This window comes from Saimiri boliviensis, chromosome 6 (assembly GCF_048565385.1).
Source record: "Saimiri boliviensis isolate mSaiBol1 chromosome 6, mSaiBol1.pri, whole genome shotgun sequence".
In the NCBI taxonomy this organism is placed as follows: Eukaryota; Metazoa; Chordata; class Mammalia; order Primates; family Cebidae; genus Saimiri; species Saimiri boliviensis.
This window is the reverse complement of record NC_133454.1, coordinates 122,689,579-122,714,490: the sequence shown is the minus strand read 5'-3', so window position 1 is coordinate 122,714,490 and position 24,912 is coordinate 122,689,579. Positions and strand designations below refer to the sequence as shown.

The 24,912-nt window shown below is 38.4% G+C and overlaps 1 protein-coding gene across 3 annotated transcripts; it reads right to left on the bottom strand.

Annotated features, from left to right (window-relative positions):
• On the bottom strand, positions 1–24,887 carry LOC101043991 (solute carrier family 22 member 10). Of its 3 annotated transcripts, none has more exons than XM_010335887.3 (10): positions 24,265–24,887; positions 23,023–23,126; positions 18,467–18,621; positions 18,196–18,364; positions 16,851–16,974; positions 16,263–16,378; positions 13,744–13,958; positions 12,092–12,200; positions 11,427–11,630; positions 1–3,599 (listed from the first exon to the last, which is right to left on the bottom strand). In XM_010335887.3, exons 1-10 carry the CDS (start codon positions 24,664–24,666, stop codon positions 3,539–3,541), a joined length of 1,659 nt encoding a protein of 552 aa, XP_010334189.1. In that variant the 5' UTR covers positions 24,667–24,887; the 3' UTR covers positions 1–3,538. The 3 variants fall into 3 exon arrangements, with proteins under 3 accessions (XP_010334189.1, XP_074257716.1, XP_003920312.1); XM_074401615.1 differs by lacking the exon at positions 1–3,599 and adding an exon at positions 10,787–10,858; XM_003920263.3 differs by lacking the exon at positions 1–3,599 and having other exon boundaries at positions 11,423–11,630.
• Between the last annotated feature and the right edge of the window lie 25 nt (positions 24,888–24,912).

Below are 24,912 nucleotides of genomic sequence, written 5' to 3'. Positions count from 1 at the left end.
AGCCACCTGCTTTTTGTTGACCAACTTCTCTTCCTTACCCACCCTAATTCCTATTTTCCCACACATGGTGACATTTCCTTCCCTGCTATATAAACCCATAATTTTAGTCAGTCAGGAAGATAAATTTGAGACTGATCTCTCATCTTCTGTGGTGAAGCACTTGAATAAAGCCTTCTTCCCTGGCAATACTCATTGTTTCAATGATTGGTTTTTTGTGTAGTCTGCTGCAGAACCTAGACTAAATCCCTAGGTCATTTCAGTAATAATTAAACTATAATGAATGTCCATTTCAGTGTAATGACCACTTTGATGATCATTAACACTTTAAAATCTTTGCTGTTTAAAATCAAAGTTTACGTTTGGTTATGTGAGTTTGCCTGAAATTACTTTACTACTATAGTTGAACAGCCTTTCATTTATTAATTAGCCTTTTGCATCATTTGAAATATCATTTTTTATTTATAGTGATTTTATTAAATGTACATACAGTTTGAAAATTGCTGAACCTGACCTTTGCCCTTCAATTTGAACAATATCTTTATAATATTTTAAATTATACCTGCTGTTTGTTTAAAAAGAGAAAATTACAAAAAAATTAATTAAAATTCCACCATTGAAAAGTGGCTATTGTTATTTAGTGAATGTATTTACAAAGAGATAGTCAGTGCAATTTAGTACATAATCTTTTTATTTTCCAATGACTTATGTCAAAAGTATCATGCATTAAGTGCACATATATAGATCTCTATTTCTGGATTTACTTTGATTTCTGGTTGCACATGAAGTATTGTTTTGACTTTTGCAGCTTTATTTATTTTTTCTTTTTTTTATGAAAGAAAGAAAGAGAAAGGGTGAGAGAGAACAGGAGTCTTTATTGCCCAGGCTGGAATGCAATCTAAAAATAGATATTAAAAACCTCTTTTATGCTGATAATTGTACTTAATAGCAGAGACAGGAAGGAATAAGGGAAGAAAATAACAAACAAACAGCCAACCAATATTTCATTTAAATCTGTAAAATGCTATGCAAATGCTGAAGAGTGATTTACTTCCATTTATGTGGTCACTTTTAAAATAGGTGTAATGTGATACTGGAAAAAATGTATGTTCTGTGGACCTGGGGTGAAGAATTCTATACATATTCAGTGAGTTTACTTGTTCCAGGTCTGAGTTCAAATCACAAATGTCCCTGTTAATTTTCTATCTCATTGATCTGCCGAATATTAACAATGCAGTGTCAAAGTCTCCCACTATTATTGTGCGGGAGTCTAAGTCTCTTTATAAGTCATTAAGAACTTGTCTTATGTATCTGGGTGCTCCTTGTCCTTCTTTGTTTCTTGTAATCGTTGTTACTATTAAAGTCTATTTTGTAAGAGATGAAAGCTACAACTCCTGTATTTTGTTTGTTTGTTTGTTTGTTTTTGCTTTCCATTTGATTGGTGAGTCTTCCTCCAACCTTTTGTTTTGAGTCTTTGTGTGTCCTCACTTATGAGATGGATCTGGATACAGCATGCTGATGGGTTTTAACTTTTTATTCAATTTGCGTGTCTATGTCTTTGATTGGGGCATTTAATCCATTTAAATTTAGGATTAATTATTGATATTTGTGAGTTTAATATTGTCATTTAATGCTAGCTGGCTATTTTGCCCATTAGTTGACATAGATTCTTTATTGTGAAGATACTCTTTATCTTTTGGTAAGTTTTTGGGATGACAGATACTGGTTGTTCCTTTCTGTGTGTAGTTCTTCTTTCAGAAGCTCTTGTAAAGCAGGCCTGGTGGTGATGAAATCTGAGTGCTTGCTTGTTCACAAAAGATTTTATTTTTCCTCCATTTATGAAGCTTAGTTTGGCTGGATATGAGATTCTGGGTTGAAAATTCTTTTCTTTGAGGATATTGAATATTGACCCTCACTCTCTTCTAGTTTGTAGGGTTTCTGCTGAGAGATCTGCTGTGAGTCTGATAGGCTTCCCTTTATGAGTAACCTGACCTTACTCTCTAGCTGCCCTTAGAATTTTCCCCTTTATTTCGACCCTGGTGAATCTAACAATTATGTGTCTTGGGGTTGCTCTTCTAGAGGAATATCTTTGTGGTGTTCTCTGTATTACCTGGAGTTGAGTATTGTCCTGTCTTACTAGGTTAGGAAAGTTTTCCTGAGTAATATCCTGAAGAATATTTTCCAGCTTAGATTTATTCTCTTCATGACATTCAGGTACACCTATCAAACGTAAATTAGGTCTTTTCACATAGTCCCATATTTCTTGGAGACTTTGCTCATTCCTTTTTACTTTTTCTTCTCTAATCTTGTCTTCTCATTTCATTTCATTAAGTTGGTCTTTGACCTCTGGTATCTTTTCTTCTGCTTGATCAATTCGAGTGTTAAAACCTGTGCATACTTCGTGGAGTTCTCATATTGTGTTCTTCAGTTCCATTAATTCACTTATAGTCCTCTCTAAATTGTCTATTCTCGTTAGGATTTCATCAAACTTTTTTTTCAAGGTTCCTAATTTCTTCACATTGGGCTAGAACATGTTCTTTTAACTCACAGAAGTTTCTCATTATCCACCTTCTGAAGCCTAATTCTGTTATTGGAATGCACTCATTCTCCATCAGGCCTTGTTCCCTTGTTGATGAGGATCTGTGATCCCCTGCAGAGGTAGAGGCATTCTGACTTTGAGTATTCTCAGCCTTTTTAAGCTGGTTTCTTCCTGTCATTGTAAATTTATTCACCTGTCTTTGTAATTATTGACTTTCAAATTAGGTCTCTGAGTGGACATCCAACCTATTGATTCCCAGGGCCGAATTCTGAGCAACCCACTGTGCTGGCTAAAACAGTGGTGTTAAGATTCTTGGTGCCTTTCTGCCCAGGAATCTCCAGTCTGGCTTCCCTCTTGAGTCCCTTTTTCAATCAGCTGAATGGGTGACTCTGCCTTCCTAGAGCTCCAAACTTCGACCAAAAGGGGAACCAGTCCTGTTTACTCTGCACTGAGAACTGCCATGCCGGGACACCAGCAAAACTGCCATGCCAGCCACAAGAGTCACCCTGGTGACCCGTGGGGCTCCTCCGCTGGGAATCTCCTGGTCTGTGAGCAACAAAAACTCATCTGAAAGTGTGGCATCCTGTCGTTCTCTGCGCTTTCACTGGGAGCTACAATCCTGAGCTGCTAGTAATCGGCCATCTTGGATCTCTCTCGACTTTTGCAGCTTCATGAATTCATCACATGGTGCTTCATACACCAGCCAGCCACATCCTAATTCCATGATTTTTTTTTTGTTACTGAATCATCTTATCTACTACCAATTTATTGATAAATTTGTAATTTTTAAAGTATTTCCCAAAAATATCAGATTATTCAAGAGATTACATGTTCACACAAGTTAATTTTGAAAACACCAATGCAAATTAATGTCATAATTATAATTGAGAAATATGTATCTAGTATATAATCTTGCTGTTGTAGGGGAAAAAAAAAACTCCTGGTGTGCCCTTTTCCTGTATTTTTTCTCTGAATTTCCTCCAATCAGCTCATGAAAGCTTCTTAAAATTTGGTCACTTTTGTGTAGCAATCATTTTTATTGGTTTTTCTTGAGAGTTTTTTCCTGGAAAAACAAGACAGAAGCAACAAATTGAAAAAGAACAACAAAAATCAAGCATTCAGAAAAAATAAAAATTACTTTGTATGTTCTCTATACACAATTACAAGCTGATCCTCTGACCATCAGCTTTTTTTTTTTTTTTTTTTTTAATTTTTATTTTAGGTTTAGGGGTGTATATGCAGGATTGTTATGTAGTAAACTGTGTGTCACAGGGGTTCTGTATACAGATTATTTGTCACCCGGGTAATAAGCAAAGTACTCCACAGGTTTTTCAGGGTTTTTAAAAATCCTTGAACTCACAAGTTGGCCGATTAGGAGCAGCTCAGGATTGCAGCTCCCAGTGCAAGTGCAGAGGGTGAGTGGGCACCGCATTTCCAGATGGATTTTTATTGACCACAGACCAGGAGATTCCCAGGTGGAGGAGTCCCATGGGTCGCCAGCATGGCTGGTTTGGCTGGTGCAACTGCTTTGCCAGTGCCCCAGGGCGGCAGTTCTCTGTACAAAATGCATGGGCCCAGACACCATTTTAGCTGGTGATTGGAACTCCAGGAAGGCAGAGTTGCCCATTCATCTGATTAAAAAGCTAACTGAAACAGGGAGCCAGGCCACAAGATTTCCCGGACAAAAAAATGCCGCGAATCTCAGCACCACTGTCTCAGCTGGCGCAGTGGGTCACTGCACAGAAAATCACACAATTCCTGGTGCCTTTCCAACAGGCAACTGGAACACCTGGGAGAAGGTCTACTGTTCAACTAAAAAGAAAGGGCTCTGAGTCTGGGAGCCAGGTGATCAGGCTCGGCTAATCCCACCCCCACAAAACAATAGCAATTGGAAATGCTCTGGAAGCAATTGGAAACGCTCTGGATTGAGAGTTTCACAGCAAGCACAGCTGAACCCGGGAAGGTCCAGCTCTGTGGGGGAGGGGCATCCGCCATTACCGAGGCACTCCACCATTTCAGAGGTAGTCCGCCATTGCTGAGGCAGCCTGCCATTGCAGAGGCAACCAGCCACTACAGAGAGAGTCCGCCATTACAGGGGTGGGCTGACTTTGCTGAGGCAGTTCTAACCACACCTGTATAAACAGGACTACAGGGAAGTTCACATGGCAGCTGGGCAGAGCCCACAGAAGCTCAGCAAGGCCTCTGCAGGCAGACCGTGACTAGGCTGCCTCCTCGCTGGGCAGGGCAGCCCTGATAAAAAGGCAGCAGCACAACAGAAACTCATAAATAAAGCCCTAAGTACTTGGGACAGAGCACCTAGGGGTAAAAAACAAGGGGGGGGTTATGAGTTCTGCTGCAGCAGACTTAAACGTACCTGCTCAGCAACTCTAAATGAACAACAGAGATCACAGTTCTGCACTTGAGCTCCTATAAAGGACAGACTGTCTCCTCAAGCAGCTCCCTGACCACTGTATATCCAAAGAGTCACCTCATAAAGGAGAGATCAGACTGACATTTGGTGGGTATCCTTCTGGGACAAAGAAAGCAGAAGAAACTAGCAGCAACCCTTAATGTTCTGCAGCCACTGCAGGTGATCCCCAGGCAAGCAGGGCCTGGAGTGGACCTCAGCAGTCCTACAGCAGAGGGGCCAGACTGTTAGAAGAAAAACTAAGAAACAGAAGGAAATAACTGCATCATCAACAAACTAGATGTCCACTCAAAGACCCAATCTGAAAGTCAACAACTTCAAAGACAACAGGTGGATAAATCCACAAATATGGGAAGAAACCAGTGCAAAAAGGATGAAAGCACCTGAAACCAGAACGCCTCTCCTCCTACAAGGGATCACAACTCCTCACCAGCAAGGGAACAAGGCTGGATGGAGAACGAGTGTGATGAAATGACAGAATGAGACTTCAGAAGGTGGGTAATAAGAAACTTCTGTGAGCTAAAAGAACATGTTCTAACCCAATGCAAAGAAACTAAGAACCTTGAAAAAAGATTTGAAGAAATGCTAATAAGAATGGACAAATTAGAGAGGAATCTAAGTGAATTGATGGAGCTGAAAAACACAACACGAGAACTTCGTGAAGCATACACAAGTTTCAACAGCCAAATTGATCAAGCAGAAGAAAGGATATCAGAGGTCAAAGATCAACTCAATGAAATAAAACGAGAAGGCAAGATCAGAGAAAAAGGGGTAAAAAGGAATGAACAACATCTCCAAGAAATGTGGGACTATGTGAAAAGACCTAATCTATGTTTCATAGGTGTACCTGAATGTGACGAAGAGAATGAATTCAAGCTGGAAAATACTCTTCAGGATATTATCCAGGAAAACTTCTGCAACCTAGCAAGGCAGGCCAATATTCTAGTCCAGGAAATATAGAGAACACCACAAAGACATTCCTCAAGAAGAGCAACAGCAAGGCACATAATCGTCAGATTCACCAGGGTTGAAATGAAGGAGAAAATGCTAAGGGCAGCCAGAAAGAAAGGTCAGGTTACCCACAAAGGGAAGCCCATCAGACTCACAGCAGATCTCTCAGCAGAAACCCTACAAGTCAGAAGAGAGTGGGGGCCAATATTCAACACCCTTAAAGAAAAGAACGTTCAACCCAGAATCTCACACCCAGCCAAACTAAACTTCATAAGTGAAGGAAAAATACAATCTTTTGCAAACAAGCAAGTACTCAGAGATTTCATCACCACCAGGCCTGCTTTACAGGAGCTGCTGAAAGAGGCTCTACACATAGAAAGGAACAACCAGTACCAGCCACTCCAAAAAAAAACAAATGGTAAAGAGCATCAACACAATGAAGAATCTATATCAACTAATGGAAAAAACAGCCAGCTAGCATCAAAATGGCAGGATCACACGTAACAATATTAACCTTAAATGTAAATGGACTAAATGCCCCAATCAAAAGACACAGACTGGCAAATTGGATAAAAAGCCAAAACCCATCAGTGTGCTGTATCTAGGAAACCCATCTCACATGCGAGGATACACAAAGGCTCAAAGTAAAGGGATGCAGGAAGACTTACCAAGCAAATGGAGAGGGAAAAAAAAAAAAAAAAAAAAAGCAGGAGTTGCAATTCTCGTCTCTGATAAAATAGACTTAAAAACAACAAAGATCAAAAGAGACAAAGAAGGACACTACATAATGGTAAAAGGATCAATGCAACCAGAAGAGCTAACGATCCTAAATATATACGCACCCAATACAGGAGCACCCAGATACATAAGGCAAGTTCTTAATGACTTACAAAGAGACTTAGACTCCCACACAATAATAGTGGGAGACTTTAACACCCCTTGTCTATATTAGACAGATCAACCAGACAGAAAATTAACAAAGATATCAAGGACTTGAACTCAGACCTGGAACAAGCAAACCTAATAGACATTTACAGAACTCTCCACCTCAAATCCACAGAATATACATTCTTCTCAGCACCACATCACACCTATTCTAAAACTGACCACATAATTGGAAGCAAATCACTTGTCAGCAAATGCAAAAGAACAGAAATCGTAACAGTCTCTCAGACCACAGTGCAATCAAGTTAGAACTCAGAATTCAGAAACTAACTCAGAACTGCACAGCCTCATGGAAACTGAACAACTTGCTCTTGAATGTTGACTGGATAAACAATGAAATGAAGGCAGAAATAAAGATGTTCTTTGAAACCAACGAGAATGAAGACTCAACATACCAGAATCTCTGGGACACATTTAAAGCAGTCTCTAGAGGAAAATATATAGCAATGAATGCCCACATGAGAAGAAAGGAGAGATCTAAAATCGACATCCTATCATCGAAATTGAAAGAGCTAGAGGAGCAAGATCAAAAAAATTCAAAACCTAGCAGAAGCCAGGAAATAACTAAGATCAGAGCAGAACTAAAGGAGATAGAGACACAAAAAACTCTTCAAAAAATTAATAAATCCAGGAGCTGGTATTTCAAAAAGATTAACAAAACAGACAGACCATTAGCCAGATTAATAAAAAAGAAAAGAGAGAATAACCAAATTGATGCAATAAAAAATGATAAAGGGGAGATCACCACAGATTCCACAGAAATTCAAACCATCATCAGAGATTATTACAAACAACTCTATGCACATAAACTAGTAAACCTGGTAAAATGGATAAATTCCTGGACACTTGCCTCCTCCCAAGCCTAAACCAGGAAGAAGTCAAAACCCTGAATAGACCAATAATAAGGTCTGAAGTTGAGGCAGCAATTAAGAGCCTACGACCCAAAAAAAAGCCCAGTCCAGATGGGTTCACAGCCGAATTCTACCAGACATACAAAGAGGAGCTGGTACCATTCCTTCTGAAACTATTCCAGATAATCCAAAAAGAGGGAAGCCTTCCCTAATCATTGTATGAGACCAACATCATCCTGATACCAAAACTCGACAGAGACTCAACAAGAAAAGAAAACTTCAGGCCAATATCCATGATGAACATAGATGCAAAAATCTTCAATAAAATACTGGCAAGCCGATTGCAACAGCACATCAAAAAGCTTATCCATCATGATCCAGTAGGATTTATCCTAGGGATGCAAGGCTGGTTCAACATATGCAAGTCCATAAACTTAATTCACCACATAAACAAAATCAAAGAAAAAAACCACATGATTATCTCAATTGATGCAGAGAAGGCCTTTGACAAAATTCAACAGCCCTTTATGCTAAAAACCCTCCATAAACTAAGTATTGATGGAATGTATCTCAAAATCATAAAAGCTATTTATGACAAACCAACAGCCAATATCATACTGAATGGGCAAAAACTGGAAGCATTCCCTTTGAAATCTGGCACTAGACAAGGATGCCCTCTCTCACCACTCCTATTCAATATAGTACTGGAAGTTCTAGCCAGAGCAATCAGGCAAGAAAAAGAAATAAAAGATATTCAAATAGAAAAGGAGGAAATCAAATTGTCTCCATTTGCAGACAACATGATTGTATATCTAGAAGACCCCATTATCTCAGCCCTAAATCTCCTGAAACTGATAAGCAACTTCAGCAAAGTCTCAGGGTACATAATGAATGTGCAAAAATCACGAGCATTCCTATACACCAATAACAGACTTAAAGAGAGCCAAATCAAGAATGAACTGCCATTCACAATTGCTGCAAAGAGAATAAAATACCTAGGAATACAACTAACAAAGAACATAAAGGAGGACTTCTTCAAGGAGAACTACAAACCACTGTTCAATGAAATAAGAGAGGACACAAACAGATGGAGAAACATTCCATGTTCATTGTTAGGTAGAATCAATGTTGTCAAAATGGCCATACTGCCCAAAGTAATATACAGATTCAACACTATCCCCATCAAGAAACTAATGACCTTCTTCACAGAATTGGAAAAAACAACCTTAAACTTCATATGGAACTAAAAGAGAGCCCGCATAGCCAAGTCAATTCTAAGCAAAAAGAACAAAGCGGGAGGCATCACACTACCGGACTTCAAACTATACTACAAGGCTACAGTAATCAAAATAGCATGGTACTGGTACCAAAACAGAGATATAGACCAATGGAACAGAACAGAGGGCTTGAAGGCACCACAACATATCTACAACCATCCGACCTTTGACAAATCTGACAAAAACAAGCAATGGGGAAAGGATTCCCTGTTTAATAAATGGTGTTGGGAAAACTGGCTAGCCATGTGCAGAAAGCTGAAACTGGACCCCTTCCTGACACCTTACACTAAAATTAACTCCAGATGGATTAAAGACTTAAACATAAGACCTAACACCATAAAAACCGTAGAAGAAAACCTAGGCAAAACCATTCAGGACATAGGCGTAGGCAAGGACTTCATGACCAAAACACCAAAAGCATTGGCAACAAAAGCCAAAATAGACAAATGGGACCTAATCAAACTCCACAGCTTCTGCACAGCAAAAGAAACAGTCATTAGTGTGAATCAGCAACCAACAGAATGGAAAAAAATTTTTGCAGTTTACCTATCTGACAAAGGGCTTATATCCAGAATGTACAAAGAACTAAAACAGATTTACAAGAAAAACACAAACAAGCCTATTCAAAAGTGGGCAAAGGTTATGAACAGACACTTTACAAAAGAAGACATACATGAGGCCAACAAACATATGAAAAAATGCTCATCATCACTGGTCATCAGAGAAATGCAAATCAAAACTACATTGAGATACCATCTCACGCCAGTTAGAATGGTGATCATTAAAAAATCTGGAGACAACAGATGTTGGAGAGGATGTGGAGAAATAGGAACACTTTTACACTGTTGGTGGGAGTGTAAATTAGTTCATCCATTGTGGAAGACAGTGTGGCGATTCCTCAAGGACCTAGAAATAGAAATTCCATTTGACCCAGCAATCCCATTACTGGGTATATATCCAAAGGATTATAAATCATTCTACTATAAGGACACATGCACATGAATGTTCATTGCAGCACTGTTTACAATAGCAAAGGCCTGGAACCAACCCAAATGCCCATCGATGATAGACTGGACAGGGAAAATGTGGCACATATACACCATGGAATATTATGCAGCCATCAAAAATGATGAGTTCATGTCCTTTGTAGGGACATGGATGAACCTGGAAGCCATCATTCTCAGCAAACTGACACAGGAGCAGAAAATCAAACACCACATGTTCTCACTCATAGGCGGGTGTTGAACAATGAGAACACATGGACACAGGGAGGGGAGCAGTACACACTGGGGTCTGTTGGGGAAAATAGGGGAGGGACAGCAGAGGGGTGGGGAGTTGGGGGGGGATGGCAATGGGGAGAAATGCCAGATAGAGGTGATGGGGAGGAAGGCAGCAAATCACACTGCCATGTGTATACGTATGCAATAATCTTGCATGTTCTTCACATATACCCCAAAACCTAAAATGCAATTAAAAAAAGAGCTATAAGAAAGGATTTGAGTGTTCTCACCACAAATAAATGATAAGTGTTTAAGATTATAGATATGCTAATTACCCTGATTTATGTGTATCAAAACATCACACTGTTCCCCATAATATGTACAATTATTTTGAGTCAATTAAAAACAAAATAAAAGGCCAAGGCAGGTGGATTGCTTGAGCCCAGGAGTTTGAGATCAGCTTGGGCAACATAGTAAAACCCAATTTCTACTAAAAATACAAACAATTAGTCCTGTGTAGAGGCATGCACCTGTGGTCTCAGCTACTCGAGAGGCAGAGGTGAGAGAATCACCTGAACCCAGGAAGTCATGGCTTCAGTGAGCTGTGATTGCCCCACTACACTCCAGCTGGGTGACAGAGGAGACCCTGTCTTTAAATACACAAATAAAATAAAACTTAAAACTTAAAATTAAAAATTAAAAATATTTTTTCCTATTTTCTCTATTCTAAATCCTTCTATTACTCGTGGCAGCAAGACTGACTCAATTTCATAGGCAACTAGACAAGATTTATCTCCTTTATTATCTTTTCAAGGAGGATCTTTAACTCTTTGTGAGAGTCTTCCTTCACTATTAAAGACAGTCTTCCTTCACTATTTTGTTTCTTTCCCCAGTATATCCCAAGCTCTATGAGTAGAAGAATCATTAGGTACCATCATGAGTGTGTGCCTTTCATGAGGCAGGGTAGTATATGCCATCACGACATAGTTCTTTTTTGTCTCTTCATCACTAAAACCACCAGTGAGGGTGTCTCTGTAATCTAGAGTTGGAATTCAGAATGGATAGAGCTGGCCCTGCTGCTAATGAAAGGCAATGGCCCAAGTGGAAGTAGCTCAGGAAAGGCTAAGCTTTCACAGTAATCCCAAGGATACATATGGTGTTTTTCATCTCTTATCACAGATCTGTTTCTCTCAGGACATGGCTAGAAGATTGACTCACTGATTTTCCAAATCGTTGATGGTATCAGGCAGAGGCAGATTCTTGGTTTCTGGCAGGAGGAAGACAACAATACCAGCAATGATGGGGAAAACTCCGTAAATGATCCATGGCAAAGTGGTAACAAACACTGTTAAGGTCATCAAGACGGGAGCCAGTGCTGCTCCAATCCTACTAGTCATTAAATCAATTCCTAAAGCTCTTGCCCTAAAGATAAATGACAATACATGATAATCAGTAAAAAATCTACACACGTAATTTGTGACACATTATTTTGACAACTACAGAAGACAATAAAACACAATCATTAAAAATATGGGCAAACAGTTGCTTTTGAGACTTTCTATATGATTTTCTAGCTGTTTTTAATCAGATTCAATGTGAGTTAAGATTCCTTTTCATCATTTTGAACAGACTGTTACACATTACACCTACTCTGATGAGTGGTCCAAAAGTTTAGTGAGATGATGCATTAAAATACTGCCCAGCACAGTAGATGGCACAAAGCCATCTTGCAATAAACATTGGCCATAATTTTTTATTATATTATTAGTATCATAAATGATTGCTTTTATAATGATAAACAGGTCTCAGTTTTATTCCCTCAGTAAGTGTTTGGTGGGAAATTCTTATTTTGGGCTCTGTTGGAGCATCCATTTCTCTTATACCTGAGAACAGTGGGGACGAGTTCAATGAAGTGAACAGCACAACTGGAAAAAGTAGCAGCAGAACAGCCGATTCCCACACATGCCAAAGCCACACGCAGGGTCTGCATTTCTGGGAAATAGAAGAGACCAGTGAGACTCTGAGATCTGGGCTAAAGGAAGCAACATCCACCAAACTTAATTTTAAAACAACCTATTGAGTATTTGCATGTTTGAAAAATACTGTAGAAACCTGAACAGTGACAGAGAACATCCAGTGGTTGATAAGCTGATAAATTATCAGATTAGAATTATCAACTTAGGTGACAAAAATGCATAAAATTATCTGGATTAATACAGGAAATTCCCCTGCATATCTAAGATTTTTTCAGAGAGAGAGGGGAAAAGATGAGTCCAGCAGAAATTTTTTCTTACTTATTCTATCCAGTATTTGCTATGACCATTCTATAGAAGGTAGAACCATCATGTGGACAATTATTGAGGAGTCTGAGACTCAGCACTAAGCTTGAGAACTTTACAATTAAAGTGCAGAATTTAAAGTGATGAGCCATCCTCAACTTCCCAGGGATGAAGGGGTTTTAGTGATGTGAAAATTTTATTCATAAAACCAAGGAAGTCTCAGGTAAATCTGGATAACTTAGTCAATCTAGTGCAGATGCTGTATTGTCATGGAGTTGGTATTGCACAAGAGACTAATGAAAAATATCCTTTGTTACAGGGCAGAGTAAAGAGAGGCTAGATCCAGAATGGTGACAGGCATAAGGAAGCAAGAAATAGAACTTCTATTTGGGGAAAAATAAATTCAGAATTTGGAAGCCATTAAAAGGAAGTTTTAGAGAATGTTTTCCGCCTAATGTAAAAAGAAATAGAATCATACCTTTATAAGATTAGAAAGTGCTCTAATGTCAGACAGGAAATATACATTATTGATAATATTCAGAAAGAGGAGTCGAGTTCCCCAATCTATTATGTGATAATATACATTCTTGTATTGGGAAGCAGGGAAGGCATAATGCCTACTAAGTTTCCCCTAATCATTATATATAATCATTGTATTAACTTATAAAATAGTCTAACAGGGAGGTAAATAGGCTTTTAATCTGCCTAGTTTGTTGTTCCTACCATATATTTGTTCTCTGCTTGAAAACAAAGGATTTCTATTTCATGAAAGTCAAAAAGATTTCCCCCAATCCAGGGCTGCAGTCATGGTGACTTAACATCACACCCAAGTGTGGCTACACAGATCTCAGTGAGTAGACTGGTCAGTGAAGACAGAGTAATGAGGAAGAACCTAGACAGAGCCCACACAAAGGAAGCAATCATATCGTGTGCTCATGCCATGCTTGTTATCAAAAATGTGATTAACCAAAGGACATGTGATCAGTTGATGTCCTAGATAAACTGTCAGGAATGAATGGCACCACTATCTAGCTACTTCCAGAGTTGATGAAGATAAATGCAGATCTGAGCTGCCCCTGGCTTTTTTCTCAATTCTTAGCCAAATCTGTATTACATGCTCATATTGCTTTGGGGGAATATGCAGCCTTTAAATGGCACCCCTCCTTATTCCTGGTTTTAGGCAAATGTGACCAATACAATTCCAGAAGAATAAAGAGAAGACACTTTCTTTCCCCCAAAGTCCACTATTCTCTCACCTTTGGGCACAAACGTGTTGGCCAAAATGGAAAGGCCCACCAGGAACATGAACAACATCTCGCTTATTCGACGGCCCATATGATTTAGTGTGAAAAGAGCAAGACCTCGGACTATGAGAGTGACAACTCCAAAAAGGACCTGCAACAGGAAAATATTGCTCCCCACATGCTGAAGATTGATCATGATACCAAAAAAAGGTATTGTGTTTGCAAATCTGTAGTGAACAAAATAGAAAAGATACATCATAAGGTTTAGAGCCTACTTCCTGCAGTCGATTATCATATTGGCCCAGGCTGTCATTGGTCACTGTTAAGAAATAAAGACTCAGTACGATTTGTAGAGTATTTTGTTTTAAAGATGATGATCTTAGAGTTATCTTGAATAATTGCATGACATTTTATAAGAACAGGACTCCTGTCAGTCATTCTTTTGTACAAGTCTTCAAGCATATAGTTGATAATCACGGGAAAACTTAACCTGAATCAGTCATCAAACTCAATGGTATATAAGCATTGAACATAGAAGAATTAAAGCTTGACAATTAGGGAAATAATTCCTTTTCTCAGAGCTGTCAGTATGCTGCGAGTGCTCTTTCTCTTCTCCCCAACACTACTGCTATGAAGAATTTTCCCTTTGCTGGAGAGTAAGGCTCAAAAAGACTACCTGCTTGGCAGCACTATCTGGGAGCACAGCGTTGTAGCGCCTGACACAATTATAAGAAATTTAAGGTAAGAAACAGTGGTTCTCTCCTGAGGAGTCAGAGCAGAGACAGAGAATGTGATGAATGAATAAGCATACTGGAGGGACACAGAGGCAGGGATACACGTGTTCCTCTTATAGACCATCTGTGGGCTCTTTGGAAGTAGGAGCTGACCAGAAGCCATTTTAAGTAAAAAAGAAAGAAAAAAAAAAAAAAAAAAACCATTCAAGCACTCTATGTCTTTAATTGCAGAACTTAATCCATTTACATTCAAGGTAATTATTGATAGGTAAGGGCTGAGCATTTCCATTTTGTTGCTTGTTTTCTACTTGTTTTGCAGATTTTTTTCCCTTTTCTTTCACTTTTAGAGTTTTTATTTGTGTTTTTCTCTAGTAGTATCTTCTGATTCTTTGTGCTTTAATTTTAGCATATCTATTATAGGTTTTTGCTTTGCGGTTACCACATATCTTCTAAAAAACATCATATAGCTGTAACAAGTTGTTTTAAATGATAACGGAACTAGTTCACATTAATGATCTACTATATCCAGAAAGAGCCAGCTTTAGACTTTATGGCAGAAGAAACCACCACAGATCATAGCAATTCCAAGTAAGAAAGTTCTTCTCTGACCAGTATCTCTACATATTTGTCCCACTCTGACTGTCTAGGATTCAGAAGCCAGAGTCTGTGATGTGGTGGGTAGGGGAAAAGTGATAAAACACAGTGCAATTAAATGGAGTAGCCACCTATAGGATATGCCTTGGAAGAGGTAAACTGTACAATTCAATAGTACTGTGTTCAGCTTGGAAGTGGACGTATGCTCTCCTGTAACGCTTTTTATAGGTTTTCAAAAATTCAGAATTATATTTAAAATTTTTTCTACTGACACTACCAAAGTAAGTACTTACATATCCCCAAGAGGCAATGTACAAGATTGTCTACAGAAGCCCTTGTGCAAACACCCCAAATGGGAAATAAGTAAAAGTCCACCAACAATGAAGTAGATAAAGAAATTGTACTGTATTCATCTTTTGGAATGCTGAAACACTGAGAAGGAGAACAACCTATTGTTACGTGCAACACACTGATAAATCTTAAGAAAGTAAAGTTGAGGAAAAGGAGCCTGTGACAAACAGAGCCATGTTATCTTTTACATTTTGTGAAGGTCAAAATCAGGAACAATCCTACATGGTGATGGAGGCCAGACTGTTTTTAAGTTTTTTTGGCAGGGAAGTTGTTATTGCTGCAGATGATGCACAAGGTTTTTCTACATCTTAATCTGGGTGTTGATTATATTTTCTGTTTCCTTCCTTCCTTCCTTCTTTCCTTCCTTCCTTCCTTTTCTTCCTTTCTTCATTTCTTCTTTTCTTTCTTTCCCTCTATCCCTCCCTCCCTCCCTCCCTCTCCCTCTCTCTCTCTCTTTTTTTCTTTCTCTTTCTTTCTTTCTTGGAGTTGTACACATTCATAATCTATGCACATTACTAAGATTTGTTTCAAGTAGAATTGAAAAAAATAACGAAAATTAAACACCAAAATTTATCCTCAGTATCGACTGCCAGTGACGAGACTAGTAGGATGATAGGGCTAACTGACTCCTCACTGTGTAACTAGTCCATGTGAGTCTATGTAACCCTCTGCCTACCTTCAAATGTAGCAGTTATCTGTATATTTTCTTCATCTTTTATGTACAAATCAGCCCTACATGCACCTGCACACACACACACGCATACAGACACAGAGTACTGTTGTAACCTTTGAAATAAAAAATCCATTCATGTCACCACACTTTTAATGCCCCTCATATACTGTAATGCCCACCTGATAAATGACAGGATACAGATCCTTTTACGCATAATGGGGTGGCGGAACAAGTCACACGCAGTTGTTTTGATCTGTGCTGCCTCCAGTTCCTCCTGCATGGTAGATCTCACAACCTTTGATAACAAACATGGATCATTTACCAACATCGCCCCAGGCATTGTGATGAGAACTGGCACTCAGTAGGACAAGGGAAATGTGTACCCTGTCTCTCAAGTGTGATCTATGATACACAATTACAGGAGTGAAAGTGGTGTGAAGTAAAATAAATGAAAACATTAAAGGAGCCTTCAGGAAATTATGCAGCAATAAAGACATTTGAAAATGAGGCCTCAAAGGGGTGTAGTGTATCCACAAGGATGCATAGGTTATAGATTCAGATCAGGAAGTAAACTAAAGGAAGAGATAGTTACATAATTCCCAAAGCTTCTTTTAAATAAGATGGCCTTGAAAAAAAATGAGAACTGAGCTTGTGTTCTCAGCTAGCTACCCTTCTTAGAAGCAGTTTGTCTGTCTTGGCAAGGAGAAGACAGGTGTTAGCTTATGTCATCTCTTCAACCCAGTAACCACCTTCCCTTTCCTACTCACATCTATGTTCAGGGTTTCTTCAGCATTCTTCATTCCATTTGTGCGTGCAACTTTTCTAAGTGCTTTTAAGCCCTCATCTATTTTATTGGTGATTATCAACCACCGAGCAGATTCGAACAGCCACCTGATAAAAGAAAAACACACCAGTGCAGTTACCTCTTTCTTATTAGTCATATGATTATTGGCTATGGGTGTCTTTTGCCTTCTATTTATCACCCACCACTTAGTTGGGTTGAAAATAGAAAGTTATATTTTATTATAAAAATACTAAGAAAACAGGACCATGATCCTGCAGTACACCTTCATGGTTTAGGAACACAGACTCTGGAGTTAAATTGCTTCTTTGTCTGATCACATGAAAATTTTCAAAGAAGTTTGTGAAGCCTAAGCTTTAGGCTCCCTACATGCATAAGTTCTTTCCAAAGCTTGGCATGAGTTCTAGCAAATTTATGTCGATGATACGTATTCTTAAAAAAAAAAAAAAAAAAGTCTTCAAATTATGTAAGCTTAAAGCTGCTCAAAGTTTGGAAGTACTTCTGTAGTTTTGGAAGTTACCACTAGCAGCTATGTTGGTAACTTAGTATGCAAGTGAGTCATTCATTTACATCTGCTTCAGTTTCCTTATCAATAAAATGAAAACAGCAGTGCTATATTCCTTATTGGGTTGTTATGAAGATGGAATAAGATAATGGATGAGTCTGACATGGATTATGCTCTACTCTATCAAAATTCATCTCACTGTGTTAAATCTGTAGTAATATCTCAATGTTCCAGTAATTTCTAACTGAATGATACTCCCCTAGATTGTTTTTAAACATAGAGAAGTTTGCCACAAATAAATGTTTATTAAAATTATCTAATGGAGGAGGAAGTGCTGAATGCATGCTGTAAATCACTCAAACTGCATACCAACTTTTAGTACTGGTGAAACTGTGCTGCTCTATTGCCAAAGAGCTGTATGGATACATTTGTGGTCTCTTGCTTTTATCCAATTTCACCTGTAAAAGTGAAAAGCATTATACACATCACCATAGCCTGATTTATTTCCAGGTAAAAATGAATCAGAGATATTCCTTTCAAAACATTTGGGTCTGTATTTTTAGTAAGAAAAACAAAATTGGAATTTTTCTATGTCCACTATAAAAGTTTTTTTCAAATTTTACGTCAGAAATCCCAGGCAGAAGTCACTGCTATTTACCATTCTGTTTCTCAAGCTGCACAGAGTGAACAGATGAGAACATCAGTCTAGGTCCAAAAGTGGGACTAAGAAAATCAATATGTTCTTATTCAATATTCATTTTCATCCCAGGACCCCATAAGACAAAGTAAGAGAAAAGGCTCCTACCTTGAGAAAAGAAAGAAGACAAAGAAAGGTACAGACACCACCACATGCAGGATTCGCCAATCTCGAAAGAAATAAGCCAAGCCTCCCAGGATTATCTGTCCAACGCTAAGGGCACCAGATAACAGTATTACTACCAGGGCTTTAGACTGGGGCCTTATCCACTCGGTAGCTGAAAGAAAACCCATAGAGCATTTTAAAGTCAAATAAAGATGAAATTTCAGTTTCAGATTCCAGGCTCAAAAAATAGAGAAGATCACAATGGTTGACTTACTGAGCGTGGTATTATTTGACAAGATGGTCATGGAAGAAAAACCTGCCAAGAAGCGTAGTAAACAGTAAACAGAGAAGTTGGGAGCAAAGGCAGTGCAGGTGTCAGTGATGGCAAGCTGCAGGAAAGCCCATCTGAGAATCAATCTTCGCCCATACCTGAGAAACAGAGAGTCATGTTAGATGATGACAGCAATAATAGCTTGAGGTAAAAACTTAAGAAAATGAAAGCTTACTCTAAAATTTGATAATATTTGAACAAATTATTTTGTGTACTTGAAATCCTGAAAGATCAAGAGCTAAATCAACAAGAATATCCTCAGAAATAATCCTCCCTGTTTATAATACAGACTAACAATATCAAAATTTCATCATTTAATAACAAGAAGGCATCTGATACCAACTGATACTGTATAAAAGAAGCTACAATGTTGGAATTTTAATATGTAATAAGTGTCTATTATATTAACATACATATCTAGAATAGTAGAGAGTCTGCATAGTATATGAACTACAAGAGTTAAATATGTATTTGGGTCTTGAAGATTATGCAGGCCAAGGCTAAGCTCATATATAAGATATGTCAGTTGAACAATGCATCAAAGTTTCTGTTGAATTGCCTAAGGGTTCTCATCAAGAAACTTGGACTCTTATTGTTAATCTGGGTTTATAGATCTCTGTGTTCCATCTAGAATAGAGTAACACCTCCATAGGTCTAACCCTAGGCTTAACTTCTCCAAACCACACGTGCATGCACATACCCCAGCATGCACCCCTGAGAACCAGCCTGGCAAGCTGAACCCCAGCAAAACCTTACTACCATAACCAACTGTTGCAGCCTATGCTGCTTAGACACTAATACATAGACACTAGTACATGTCACTAGCCTAAATTAAAGCTGAAGAAACTACACAGAAACTATATTACCCATCTAGAACCAAAGTCTAACATACCCCATAAAAGTTACAATGCAAGACCCATTCATACAAATAAGTCTTTTCTTACAAAGCCTCTTCATAAACTTGTAAGAGGCAACCTTTCCTCTCAGTGCAAAGAAATCAATGTAGAGACAAATCAAACATTACAAAGGAAGAAATTTGACACCTTTAAAGGACCACAATAATTTTCCTATAATAGATCCCAATTATAGAGAATTATACAAAATGCCAGAAAAAGAATCTAAAATAACAATACTAAACAAACTCAGTGAGACACAAGAGACCATAGATAGACAATTCAATAAAATTACAAAAACAATACATAATTTGAGAAATTTAACAAAGATATAGATATAAAAAATTGAATAATTCAATGAATAAAATTAAAAAATGCAACTGACAGCTTCAACCATAGACTGGACCAAGTAGAAGAAATTTCTAAACTTAAAAACAGTTTGCTAAAAATAGAAGAGGGAGATGAAAGAAAAAGAATTATAAAAAATGAAGAAAGCCTACAGAATTTATAAACACCATTAAGTGAATAAATATTTGCATTATGAGAATTCCAAAAGAGAAGGGAAAAGGTTAGAAAATATATTTTATGATATAATAGCTGAAAAATTCCCAAGTCTTGGGAGAAAGATGGACATCCTGGTACAAGAAGCTCAAAGAATGCCTAATAGATTCAATTCAAATAGGTCCCCTATGAGGCACATTATAGTCAAACTGTCAAAAAAGCAAAGACAAAGAAAAAATACTAAAAGCAGCAAGAATAAAGAATCAAGTCACATATAAAGGAATTCCTATTAGACTAACAGCAAATTTCTGAGCAGAAACCTTGGAGGACAGGAGAAAGTGAGATAAAACATCCGAAGTCCTCAAAGAAAAAAGTGCCAGAAAAAAAATTATACCCTGCCAAATTCTTCTATGCTTCAGAAATAAAGAAAATATAAAATCTTTTACATAGAAGCAAAAACTAAGGGAATTATCACCACAGAAACAGCCAAAAACATTCTCTAGGGAATCTTACATCTTGAAGTAAAGAGATGGTGATTACCATTATGAAAGCAACTAAAACCATAAAGCGTACTAGAAGAGCCAATAAACAAAGGATAAAGATAGGATAGAAGAATCATATCTAATCAGTACAGTAAAACACCCAACAAGCCTACCACCACCACCACCACCAACAACAAAATAAGTAAATAAATAAAAGCCCAGACCAAACAGAATCAGAGCTGAATTATACCAGAAGTTAAAAAAAAAAAAAAAAAAAGGTTGGCACCATTCTTGCTGAAACTATTCCAGAAAATTAAGGAGGAGGGACTCCTTCCTAACTCATTCTATTAGACCAGCATCATCCTGATACCAAAATCTGGCAGAGATTTAAAAAACAACAACAACAACAACAAAAAAAAAAAAACTTCACACAGGCCAATATCTTTGGTGAATATCAATGCAAAAGTCCTCAACAAAATAGTGGCAAACCAAATCCAGCAGCATATCAGAAAGATTATCCATCATGATTAAGTATGTCTTATCCCTGGGATGCAAGGTTGGTTCAATATTTGTAAATAAGTATATCTGATTCATCACATAAATGGAACTAAAGACAAAAACCACACAATTATCTAAATAGATCAAGAAAAGGTTTTTGATAAAATTCAACATTTCATATTAAAAACCTTCAATAAAGTAGGTATTGAAGAAACATGCCTCAAAAGAACAAGAGCCATATATGACAAACCCACAACCAACATCATATTGAATAAGCAAAAGCTCAAAGCATTCACCTTGTAAATTGGCACAAGACACCACTCCTATTCAACATAGCATTGGAAGTCATAGGTAGGGCAATCAGGCAAGAGTAAGAAATAAAGAGAATCCAAATAGGAAGAGAGGAAGTCAAACTATCCCTGTTGGCAGATGACATGATACTGTATCTATAAACCCCCATAGTCTCAGCCCAAAAGCTTTTAAAGCTGATAAACAACTTCAGCAAAGTCTCAGGATAGAACATCAATGTGCAAAAGTTGTTAACATCCTTATACACCAAGAACAGTCAAGCTGAGAGCCAAATCAGGAATGCAATCCCATTTACAATTGCCACAAAAGAATAAAATACCTAGGAATACAGCTAACTAGTGAAGTGAAAGATGTCTACAAGGAGAACTACAAAACTACTCAAAGAAGTCAAAGATGACATCAAAAAATGGAAAACCATTCCATGCTCATGAGTAGAAAGAGTCAATATTGTAAAAATGGCTATAATGCCCTGAAATGGTTTGGCTGTATCCTCACACAAATCTCATCTTGAACTGTAGTTCCCATAATCCCCATGTGTTGCAGGAGGGACCTGGTGAGAGGTAATTGAATCAATTGAAACATGGAGGTGTTACCTCCATACTGGTTTAATGATAGTGGGTGAGTTCTCATGAGATCCGACAGTTTTACAAGGGGCTTTCACCCCCTTCACTCTGCACTTCTCTTTCCTGCCACCATGTGAATAAAGGATGTGTTTGCTTCCTCTTCCACCATGATTTTAAGTTTCCTGAGGTCTCCCCAGTCATGCTGAACTGTCAGTCAATTAAACCTCTTTTCTTTATAAATTACCCAGGCTCAGGGAGTTTTTTATAGTAGCATGAGAGTGAACTAATACATGGCCAAAGCAATTTATAGATTTAAAGCTATTCCTATTAAACTACCACTGAGATTCTTCACAGAACTAAAAAAAAACAAAAAACATTACTTTAAAATGTATATTGTTATGGTTTGGCTCTGTGTCCCCAACCAAATCTCATGTTGAATTGTAATAATTCCCATGTGTCATGGGAGGGAGCCAGTGGGAAGTAATTAAATCATGGGGGCTGGTTTTTCCCATGATGTTCTCCTGAAGGCAAAAAGTCTCATGAGATCTGATGGCTTTATAAAGAGGAGTTCCCCTGAACACACTTTCTTGCCTGCCACCGTTTAAGACATGAATTTGTTCCTCATTTGTTTTCTACCAAAATTGTGAGGCCTTCAAGCCATGTGGAACTGTGAGTCAATTAAACCTCTTTCCTTTATAAATTACCCAGCCTTAGGTATGTCTTTATTAGTAGAATGAGAACAGATTAACACACCTACTCTAGTGGGGTAATTGTGATAACGACAACCAGGCTGGGAATCCACAAGCATTTAGCTCACAGAGTACAGGAGAGACCTAACACAACATCCCTGGCCAAGGTCTACACACCATTTCATATATTTGTCTTTAAAGAGGCTGAATTTCCTATCTTGAAGCACCTTCCCTTCTTTTTCTGTAGGTAACTCAGTCACATCCTTCTAAACTACGTATTATGGTGTCTACTTTCTAGATTCTGTTCTGAAATTCCCCTAGTCCGATGGAGATGTCATTTCAGTATCCTATACTGAGATGCTGTTTAGAGATCTCTGTGGCAACAAGATGGCCCTCACTAAATTCACTTTAATTCATTTCTTTATCTAGCTCTCTAGGGAAAAAAGCAGCACCAACAGCATAAATTGCATATTATAACTCAATAACACTTCTTTATGAAAGAATTAATTGTAAGCTGATGAAAACACTGCAGAGTAATGATAACCCTGATCTTGAGACACTCACCTGTCTGAGAAATGGCCACCTATGATGCTTCCCACCAACATTCCAGTCAGAAGTAGGAATTGAATCACGGATTTCAGTGACCGATAATCACATACCATGTCCCACTGGAAGAGAAGGAAACCAATACAACATAGCTTCACAGCAGCTTTTGACTTCTCAATGTTCACTTGCTGCATTAGCTTTCAGTGGACATACTCTCTAGCCTCTTTTTAGTATTTCTTACCTATACCATTCAAATCTTGGTGTAAGCATGGCTTTCGCTGGAAATTCTCACCCAAAACCTTCCAGATTATGTTAATATCTGTCTTTATATTCACTCAGAACTGCATAACTCAGTGGTTCGCAATTTTTTGCTGCACATTAAACACATTAAAGAGTTTTTTTGTTTTTTGGTTTTTGGTTTTTTTTTTGAGACAGAGTCTTGCTCTGTCTCCAGGTGCCAGGCTGGACTGCAGTGGCACGATCTTGGCTCACTGCAACCTCCACCTCCTGGGTTCAAGCAATTCTCCTGCCTCAGCCTCCTGAGTAGCTAGGACAACAGGCATGTACCACCATGCCCAGCTAATTTTTGTGTTTTTTTTAGTAGAAATGGGGGTTGCACCATGTTGGCCAGGATGGTTTCGATCTCTTGACCTCGTGATCCACCTGCCTCGGCCTCCCAAAGTGCTGGGATTACAGGCATGAGCCACCACACCCGGCTGGAAATTTTTTTTAGACATTAATGCTGGCATGAAATCCACTCTGATTTGCTTCTCTAACACATTGCCAAAGCATGTAGATTCTTAAAATAACACAGATGTTTCCAATTTGCAACTTAGGCTGAGAACAAGTGACCAGGAAGAATATTTTTCTAATCATTAGTCTTCTCTTCACACTAGTTTTGTGATAGCTGTATTTATATCTAGTTGGTTGAGTTCATTGTCTCAAATTTGATGCAAGTGGCTGGCAATTAAAAAATAAGCAGCCAGGCACAGTGGCTAACACCTGTAATTCCAGCAGTTTGGGAGGCCCAGGCAGGTGGGTCACCTGAGGTCAGGAGTAACTCCAGCCTGGTGACAGAGAGAGACTCCATCTCAAAAAATAAATAAATAAATAAATAAATAAATAACAACAACAAAATCACTATTTTCCAAAAGAGTGACTGAGAGGTGACTATAGTATCTACACAATAACATAAAGCATGTTTATGTTCTTCTAAACACCTAGATTGTGTATCCAGAACAGGTTAACAGGAACTTTTACCTTAGTCACAATGTTTGAAGGGAAGTAGCTTTGGTCATACACCCAGCCATCCACACAGCGCTCTGTGTCTGCTACACTTGTGTTGTGAATAGTCTCATTCAGGTGAAGAAGCTGCCACTGGGGATGGACGAACCGACGACACTTCTCTGGCCTCAGGTTTGAGTCCAGCGGGATGGAGATTCTCAGGAGGGCATCTTCACTGAGGATTCCAGTGTCATTATCAGATACAGTATTATTGTCCAGGATGTGGACCCAGCAACGATGACCAGGAATGAATGCAGTGAAGTTCTCCAGCAGTATATGAGGGGTAAGTAACATGAAAGAGGAAAGAATAAGAACCAGATGGAGGATCTGAAATCTCCCAAGGCCTCCAACTTGATTCAAGAGCTCCTCAAAGGCCATTGATTGTGAACATATGACCTCCAAGAGGAGGCACCACTGCTTTACAAAGATAAGTTCAAAGGAAGAAAATATTTCCTTTTATTAATTCAAATTAAGCTGTATTAATCCTTGCATCAATTTCTCATCCATGGGCCCCAACTCACTACTACAACAGAGCCCTAGTGGAAACAGCTTCCTCAGTTCTTTTGAGATCAGGAGGTTAGCAGAGATGCTTCCAGCTATTGACAATGCAATCTGTTTAAAGGT

Excerpts from the sequence above, each read along its gene's own strand:
- LOC101043991 (XM_010335887.3), bottom strand. The coding sequence starts at position 24,666 with ATGGCCTTTGAGGAGCTCTTGAATCAAGTTGGAGGCCTTGGGAGATTT. Across the intron at positions 16,379-16,850 it reads AAGAAACCCTGAACATAGAT|GTTGTGAGATCTACCATGCA; the intron begins GTGAGTAGGAAA and ends TTGTTATCAAAG. Across the intron at positions 11,631-12,091 it reads CTCGTCCCCACTGTTCTCAG|GGCAAGAGCTTTAGGAATTG; the intron begins GTATAAGAGAAA and ends ATTTATCTTTAG.